General features: G+C 33.1%; 2 protein-coding genes across 2 annotated transcripts; both read right to left on the bottom strand.

The window, feature by feature from the left end:
* Positions 1-4,384: 4,384 nt before the first annotated feature.
* On the bottom strand, positions 4,385-7,960 carry LOC138865750 (uncharacterized). Its single transcript, XM_070137057.1, has 4 exons — positions 7,822-7,960; positions 7,601-7,689; positions 6,573-7,531; positions 4,385-6,491 (listed from the first exon to the last, which is right to left on the bottom strand). Exons 1-4 carry the CDS (start codon positions 7,958-7,960, stop codon positions 4,385-4,387), a joined length of 3,294 nt encoding a protein of 1,097 aa, XP_069993158.1.
* Positions 4,607-9,039, bottom strand: LOC113812287 (uncharacterized). Its single transcript, XM_070136768.1, has 2 exons — positions 7,822-9,039; positions 4,607-4,737 (listed from the first exon to the last, which is right to left on the bottom strand). The coding sequence occupies exon 1, from the start codon at positions 8,597-8,599 to the stop codon at positions 8,063-8,065; it is 537 nt and encodes a 178-aa protein (XP_069992869.1). The 5' UTR covers positions 8,600-9,039; the 3' UTR covers positions 4,607-4,737; positions 7,822-8,062.
* Between the last annotated feature and the right edge of the window lie 961 nt (positions 9,040-10,000).

The raw sequence follows: 10,000 nt of genomic DNA, 5'->3' as shown, positions 1-10,000 counted from the left end.
CTCTCAGAAGGCTGTAATACGCTAGATTTTGCCGTTTTTTCGACTTATGGGATTTTATTACTTCTGGCCTTTATTTCATTATAAATGAACTGAATAATAATTGTTATCATCATTATTATCCTTACGGTCATTATTTTCATGATTATTATCATTATAGTCATTATCATCATGAATATCATTATTATTATCATCATTATTGCAGTTATAATAATTATGATGCTAATTAGTATTGCTATTTTTATCATTATAACTATTTATATAATGATAATAGCAATAATGATAATTTTAGAAATAATAATGACAATAATAATATTATAATGACAATGATAATGATGTTATTATTATTTTTATTGCCATTATTAGTATGAAAACTATTGGAATAGAGTTAATTATTGTTATTTTTTCAATAATTATCAAAATTATCATTATGATTATGATTTTATCATTATTATTGTCATTATCATTGTCATTATCATCATAATTACCATCATTATTGTCAATAATAAAGGCATTATCATGAAAATCATCATAATTACCTGTATTAAAGTTAAAATCCTCATAATTACCATTAAAAAGCGAAAAAGTTTTTTTTCGACATTTCTCTCAAAACGGCTAGATTTTGCCATTTTTTCGACTTTTGGGATTTTATTACTTCTGGCCTTATAAATGGACTGATTAAAAATGTTATCATCATTATCATCATTACTGTCATTCTAAGTATGATTTATCATTATTGTCAAAAATAAAGGAATTATCATGAAAATCATCATAATTACCTGAATTAATGTTAAAATCCTCATAATTACCATTATAGAGCGAGAAAAGTTTTTTGTTTTTTTTTACTCTTCTCTCAAAATGTTGTAATACGCTGGATTTTGCCGTTTTTTCGACTTTGGGAATTTTATTACTTCTGGCCTTTATTTCATTATAAACGGACTGAATAATAATTATCATTACTGTCATTATGTTCATGATTATTATCATTATAGTCCTGATCATCATGATTATCATTATTATTACCATCATAATTATCATTATTATTACCATCATAATTGCAGTTATAATTATTATGCTAATTATTATTCTTATTTTAATTATTATAACTATTTATATAATGATAATAGCAATAATGATAATTTTAGAAATAATAATGACAATAATAATAATCATAATGACAATGATAATAATAATATTTCTATTGCCATTATTAGTATGAAAATTATTGGAATAGACTTAATTATTGCTATTATTGCAGTAATTATCAAAATTTTCATTATAATTGATTTCATCATTATTATTATTGTTATCATTGTCAGTATAATCATAATTATCATCATTATTGTCAATAATAAAGGAATTGTCAGGAAATCATCATAATTACCTGAATTAATGTTAAAATCCTCACAATTACCATTAAAAAGCATAAAAGCGGTTTCTCAACGTTTTTCTTAAAAGGCTGTAATCCGCTAGATTTTGCCGTTTTTTCGACTTTTGTGATTTTATTACTTCTGGCCTTTATTTCATTATAAATGGAATGAATAATTATTATCATCTTTATTATCATTACTGTCATTATTTTCATGATTATTATCATTATAGTCATTATCATCATGATTATCATTATTTTTATCATTATTGCAGTTATAATAATTGTTATGCTAATTATTATTGCTATTTTTATCATTATAACTACTTACATAATGATAATAGCAATAATGATAATTTTAGAAATAATGAAAATAATAATAATTATAATGACAATGATAATGATATTATTTCTATTGCCAAAATTTAAGTTAATTATTGCTATTATTGCCGTAATTATCAAAGTTATCATTATGATTATGATTCTATCATTATTATTGTCATTATCATTTTCATTATCATCATGATTATCATCATTATTGTCAATAATAAAGGAATTATCATGAAAATCATCATAAGGTTAATGTTAAAGTACTCATAATTACCATTAAAAAGGGAAAAAGTTTTTTTTTCGATTTTTCTCTCAAAAGGCTGTAATACGCTAGATTTTGCCGTTTTTTCGACTTTTGGGATTTTATATGGACTGAATAATAATTATTATCATCATTATTATCATTACTGTCATTATTTTCATGATTATTATCATTATAGTCATCATCATGATTATCATTATTATTGTCATCATTATTGCAGTTGTAATAATTATTATGCTAATTATTATTGCTATTTTTATCATTATGACTATTTATATAATGATAATAGCAACAATGATAATTATCATTATTATAATTACAATTGTGATTTTATCATTATTATTGTCATTATCAATGTCATTATCATCATAATTATCCTTATTATTGTGAATAATGAAGGAATTATCATGAAAATCATCATAATTACCTGAATTAATGTTAAAATCCTCATAATTACCATTAAAAAGTGAACGTTTCCCTCAGAAGGCTGGATTTTACCGTTTTTTCGACTTTTGGGATTTTATTACTTCTGGCCTTTATTTCATTATAAATGGACTGAATAATACTTATTATCAACATTATTATCATTACTACTATTATTTTCATGATTATCATTATAGTCATTATTATCATGATTATCATTATTATTATCATCATCATTGCCGTTATAATAATTATTGTTCTAATTATTTTTGCTATTTCTATGATTATAACTATTTATATAATGATAATAGCAATAATGATAATTCTAGAAATAATAATGACAATAATAATAACTATAATGACAATGATGTTATTATTATTTCTATTGCCATTATTAATATGAAAATTATTGGAACAGAGTTAATTATTGCTGTAATTATCAAAACTATCATTATAATTATGATTTTATCATTATTGTCATTATCATTGTCATTATCATCATAATTATCATTATTGTCAATAATAAAGGAACTATCATGAAAATCATCATAATTACCTGAGTTAAGGATGAAATCCTCATATTTACCACTAAAAAGCGAAAAAGGTTTTTTTTCGGCGTTTCTCTCAGAAGGCTGTAATACGCTATATTATGCCGTTTTTTTTTTTTTTTTACTTATGGGATTTTAATACTTCTGGCCTTTATTTCATTATAAATGGACTGAATAATAATTATTATCATCATTAATATTACTGTCATTATTTTCATGATTATTAACATTGTAAATGCCAAGTTCTTTTAGTTTCATAGAGATTTACTAATTTTGAGGAAACAAATAAACAATTCGAACCATTAACAAACATATATTCAAAAATAAATATATTTCACAATTTGTAATTGTCCATATTCAATTATAAATACACACAAAAAAATACACATTCTATTAATTTAGTTCAAAGTCCACCAGATTCACACCAGTCCACAATGTTCAGTCTAACGTGTTTCCGAAATCTTGGCCAGGTTGAAGGTGGCCACGTGGACGAATTCTTTTGTTCTTCTAATGATAAACAAATATTTGAAAAAGAAGCCTCCGTGCCTGGCCCTGGACACAAGTAGGTTCTGTTGCCTGTGTTAAAAAAAATACACCTTTGTTTATGTATACAGCTTATACAATTTCACAAAAGAAAAAATAAGTAAAATTCAAAAATAGCACGGGGAAAACACCTCACCTCAAGGCAATGGTCGGGTCGAGTGAGGACCCCCGTACCCTCAACCCGAAACCAAGGCTCCCGAGCGAACCTTGATTCGACCAGGATTCGGGCGAAGCATTTAGCTCGCCACGTATTCAGGCGAGCGAAGCAAATTAAGAAAAACATAATATACGAATTTCTTGACATGGCTCCCCCAACAAGTATCTATCCAATGGATAGATACAAACCAATGATACAAAAAAAAGTCTTTAAATTAGAAACTAAAACCAACTTTCCACTTTAGTCAGTAACCAGACATTCATAACAGTTGGCCCCCAAAAATAATCCGTTTTCTTCTAAAGAAAGGGACCTAGCAGGGAGAAGTAAAACAAATATAGCAGGGAGAAGCTATAAAACGTAAACAAAGAGGCAGCACGCTCTCAGTTTTATTCGTCCTCCAAAATAACTGGTTCATTTCATAATGAGAAGCGAGTATGTGTGTTGAAATCATATAAGAAACAATCGTCAATATTGTATTACTAAATACAAATCAAATCTTGCTGGTTACTTTAACTTAATCAGTGAATTTTCTACATTTCAGCGAGTGGAACTGTAGTGTAACTCAAAGTACGTGGTGTACACATCAAAGTGAAATAGTTTCAAAACTGCTGATACTACGAACATGAAATCATTTATTAAAAAAAAATCATAAGACAAAATGCTATCAAATTAACTGTGAAACGTGGTAAATTAGAAATTAGTGATTTCTTTCAACAAAACTATATGAAAAGGAGAGTTCCAGACTTCAAGTGTAATTAATTTCCGGAACGACTAAGGAGATCCGCTCCAAGATTATCACGCCCTGCAACGTGAACCATACGGAAGCGATAAAGTTGCAAGCTTAACGACCACCGTAAAAGTCTGTTATTCGACCCCTTGAATTTATTGATATAAATTAATGGCTTGTGATCCACTTCCAGGATAAATTCTTGACCCATTAGGTAATATCTAAATCGGTGGATACCGAACATTATAGCCAAGCCTTCTTTCTCAATAGTTGAGTACCTCTTCTCTCTATCTAATAGTTTCCGACTAGCGTACGCCACAGGAAATGGATGACCATCGACGTACTGTAGAAGAACAGCTCCAAGCCCAACATCTGATGAATCTGTACGTAAGACAAAAGGATGGGAAGCATCAGGTAACTTTAATACGGGTTTTGAAGCTAATGCAACTTTTAACTGTTCAAATACCTTAGTCAATTCGTCCGTCCATTTCAGTGGTTCCCTGACATTTTTACGCAACAAATCAGATAAAGAACTTGTCAGTGAAGCTGCTTGTGGAATAAACATTCTATAGAATGAAATCAAGCCAAGGAAAGATCTTAAGGTCTTCTTTGTGCAAGGAGGAGGTAAATTAAGTATGGCTTCTATTTTATCGAGTTTAGGATGCAAGTAGTTTCCATCAAGAATAAAACCCAAGTACTCAATAGACTTAAAGCCAAATCTGCATTTTGATGGCTTTGCAGTGAGGTTATGTTCACGTAATCTCTTTAACACTGAAACAATTGCATCTTTATGTTCATCCCATGTTTTAGTATGGATGAAAATATTGTCAAAATAGAAGGAAACATTCTTTAAACCAGCCAAAACAATGCGCATAAGGCGGATATAAGTGGCACAAGCATTTACCAACCCGAAAGGCATACGACAAAACTCCATAAGACCCCTATGTGAAGGAAATGCTGTTAAAGGTCTGGCCTTCTCAGAAAGTTTAACTTGATAGTAAGCCTTCGTAAGATCTAATTCAGAGAAGTAATTACATCCTGAAAACTTGTACAAGTCTTCCTCCATAGTACAAGCTGGTTCAGCATGAAAATTAGTTACGGAGTTAACAGCTCGATAATCTATGGCCATACGATAGCTACCATCAGACTTTTTTACCATGACTACAGGAGATGAATGGGGAGATGATGATAGCTCTATAATCCCTTGTTCAAGCAATTGGTCAACTTCATCTTCGAAGTGAGGCTTTAGATGTATAGGAATGGGATAAACCTTAGACTTTATACGCTCTGTGGTGTGAACTTCAATATCATGTTCAAGGGTGTTTGTGCAACCTGGAGTTAATGAAAATACATCTACAAACTCTGCAATTACTGAATCAATATCGGATTTCTGTTCTGCTGAAAGGTCAGAACAAATCTCAGGTTGATCACTCTCAGGCAAGATGGGCTCTTCTCCATCAGAAGTTAGAGGAAAATTGCTATCGCTCAATTCAGTATCTTCAAGAATACAATTCTGGACTATTTGTGGGTTCATTTCAGCATCTATCTTACTTTCCTCTTCCATAACGTTAGGTTGGGAACTTGTTGCTCTCCTATGATACTTCTTAAGAAGGTTAGCATGAAGCAACTTCTGTTTTCCACCTTCACCGATAAGATAATTCACCTTATTTCGACATTCCAGAACAGTATAAGGGCCACTCCAAGACATGAGCAACTTGTTTTGGTTATCAGGGAGGAGAACAAAAACTTCCTCACCTGGACTAAACTTCCTATCCTGAGATTTCAAGTCAAAATAAGATTTGAATTTAGAGGAACTAATCTCAGCATTTTGAGCTGCAATTTTAGCACACTCCTTCAGCTTGTCTTTCAATTCAATCACATATTGAAAGGAAGATCCAACATCATCTCTCATGGTTATGTCTTCCCACAAGTCCCTTAAGACTGAAAGAGGTCCCTGGACTGTCCGTCCATAAAGTAGCTCAAAAGCAGAAAACCCAGTTCGATCGCTAGGAATCTCTCGCATAGCGAATAATGTGGGGACAAGATAACGGTGCCATTCTCGTGGTTTGTCACTACACAATTTCCTTAAGGAGGCTTTTAGTGTTGCATGAAACCTTTCCACCCTTCCATTCCCACTAGGATGATAGGGAGTTGTAAAAAGTGGCTTTACACCCAATAATTTATGCAGTTCGCCCATTAGTTAAGAAACAAATTGCCTTCCTCGATCAGACAAAATTTCCCGAGGAATACCGACCCTTGAAAAGATCACCATAAGGGCTTCAGCTACAGATATTGAATCTATCTCCTTGAGAGGCAATGCTTCTGGAAACCCGGTCGCAAAATCTATCAAAGTTAAAATATAACGGTGACCTTCAGAAGATGGAGGAGAAATCGGTCCTACCAAGTCTATGGAGACACGAGAGAAAGGCTCCGTTAAAATGGGCATGGGTTTTAATGGCACTGATCTTACCCTACCTCTACTTGACATCCTTTGACACTTGTCGCAAGACTTACAAAAGTCTCGGATTTCAGCTCCCATGTTTGGCCAATAGAAATGGTCCCTAATACGCATTTCTGATTTCCGATGGGAGAAATGACCGGCTAAGGGGCTCTCATGACCTACTGCGAGAATGATGGCTCTACATTTACTGGGTACTACCAGAGAAGATTTACCAACTCTTTCACAGTGCTTTGAAACAACACATGTACGGTACAGCAAACCATTTATTTGCTCAAACTTAAACACCGTACCATCACGCATCTTATCATGTTCTTCAGACTTTACTTTTTCCCAAAATTTAGTGAGAGAATGACATTTTGCCTGCAATTTTGCAAAGTCTTCAGGAGTTACTTTAAGAGGCTCGATCTCCAGCAACACTAAAGGGTGAACCCTTTTTACTTTGGAGGATCTAGTCTGAATGGCACAGGAATAGTCAAGAGGGACATTTGAACGTTCAGTTACTTCAGAATCTGGAGATAATTTGGGACTATATACCCCTGGTACATTTCCAATCAGGACGCTACAGAATTTAATTGGTGCTCGCACCACATCAATCCAACCTTTAAAATAGGGACAATTCAGGTAGCATTTAGTTTGGGGGAAGTAATCCACCCGGCCTAAATAATCTTCGATCCCCACCAGATCAGCCCTAGAAAGATCAACATCTGGTAACACCTTGTGAGATACAATAACACATGTGCACCCCGTATCTCTGAGAACTGTGGATACCTAAGCCCCATTCACTGTACCAGCTGTCATGAACTTTGAATTTTCCCTGTCACTTAGACAAAATCCGACTTTGTGAGTTGGAATTGGGTGATATTGCTTGTACGCTAGGGGATTTTTAGGACAGCGAGATCTAATATGTCCAATATCACCACACCCATGACATTTAACAGAAGAAAAATCCCTTCTAAGAGCTGATTGGACTGGAGTTTGGGGCTTTGGAGCCGCACTTCTCTTACCTTGTTCAGATGATTGATATGACCTGGGGTAAGCACTATGAGCAGATGACCAATTATCTGACAGGCTTACCGCATCAGCTAAGGAGGAGACGTTATGCTCCTTTACAAAAACACGCAGATCTGGGGAGATAGAAGACATTAGTTGATCTAACAACATAAAATCACGAAGAGATGCATAATCTTTGTTGATATTATGCGAATCGACCCAATAATCAAACAATCGTCCAAGCCTGATAGCAAACTATTCATATGTTTCACCACTTTTTATTTTAGCAGTCCTAAAATCATTCCTGTAACTGGCGGGAGTTTTACTATAACCCCTTAAGAGAGCTTTCTTTAATAACTGGTAATCGGCTGTTGTTTCTGGAGGCAGCGAGGTGTATATATCAACAGCCTTTCCTATTAACAAACTTCCCAATCTGATAGCATAAGTTTCTTCTTTAAAATTTAACAAGTTAGCAATGCGCTCAAATCTAATTAAGTATGAAGTGATGTCTTCTCCATCTTTAAAAACTGGTAAACTAGGGCGTGAAGCGCCCTCAAAAAGTACAGGATTTAATGAACTATCAGAATTGTTTAACCGAGCCATCTGAAGCTCATGTTCCAGTTTAACTCTTTCTTTCTCTGCCTCTAATTGCTCTTTCTGAAATTCTCTTTCTTTTGCTCTCACCTCCCGTGCAAGTGTCTGTTGACTGATGACATACTGAGCAATATCATTTCCTTTAAGGCCTAGTTCCTCAGCCTGAGCTTTTAAAACATCAAAGTTAAGATCTGCCATTATTACAGAATCAAGAATGTCAAAAACTAAAAAAAACACTTCACTATTGACCGACCGACTCACAAAAATTACTTTACACTTTTAATCAATACTAGAGGAGTTCTTCCTCGCACCTAGCAACACAAAACAAATGTGGTCTCAACAGACCGAACTCACCGACATGACGTCAAAACCAGGACTTTCAGAAGAGTAATCTTCCCCTTAAGAAGATGCACCACACCCTACCTGAAGTCCAACCTATTTCAGAGATTCACCGCCGGGCCCCAAGGACGGCAAACCATAAAGGGGAAACTTTCCCGCAACTTCACATCAAACAAACAACTTCCACGTACTGCCGTACAGCACTGAAAGTATTACAATTGTTAACAAAATATAAAATGTAAAATGGTTCTACTCGAGAACTTGATCCTCAAAACGAGGAAATCATGAATCCTGGCAAGGTCGCCACATGTAAATGCCAAGTTCTTTTAGTTTCATAGAGATTTACTAATTTTGAGGAAACAAATAAACAATTCGAACCATTAACAAACATATATTCAAAAATAAATATATTTCACAATTTGTAATTGTCCATATTCAATTATAAATACACAAAAAAATACACATTCTATTAATTTAGTTCAAAGTCCACCAGATTCACACCAGTCCACAATGTTCAGTCTAACGTGTTTCCGAAATCTTGGCCAGGTTGAAGGTGGCCACGTCGACGAATTCTTTTGTTCTTCTAATGATAAATAAATATTTGAAAAAGAAGCCTCCATGCCTGGCCCTGGACACAAGTAGGTTCTGTTGCCTGTGTTTAAAAAAATACACCTTTGTTTATGTATACAGCTTATACAATTTCACAAAAAAAAAGTAAAATTCAAAAATAGCACGGGGAAAATACCTCACCTCAAGGCAATGGTCGGGTCGAGTGAGGACCCCCGTACCCACAACCCGAAACCAAGGCTCCCGAGCAAACCTTGATTCGACCAGGATTCGGGCGAAGCATTTAGCTCGCCACGTATTCAGGCGAGTGAAGCAAATGAAGAAAAACATAATATACGAATTTCTTGACAAACATTATAATCATTATCATCATGATTATAATTATTATTATCATTATTGCCGTTATAATAATTATTATGCTCATTATTATTGCTATTTTTATCATTATAACTATTTATATAATGATAATAGCAATAATGATAATTTTAGAAATAATGACAATAATTGTCATTATCATCATAATTATAATCATTATTGTCAATAATAAAATGATTATCATGAAAATCATCATAATTACCTGAGTTAATGGTGAAATCCTCATATTTACTACTAAAAAGCGGAAAAAGTTTTTTTTTCGACGTTTCTCTCAAAAGGCTGTAATACGCTATATTATGCCGTTTTTTCGACTTATGG

This window comes from Penaeus vannamei, chromosome 22 (assembly GCF_042767895.1).
Source record: "Penaeus vannamei isolate JL-2024 chromosome 22, ASM4276789v1, whole genome shotgun sequence".
Taxonomy (NCBI): Eukaryota; Metazoa; Arthropoda; class Malacostraca; order Decapoda; family Penaeidae; genus Penaeus; species Penaeus vannamei.
This window is presented reverse-complemented; position numbering and strand designations above follow the sequence as displayed.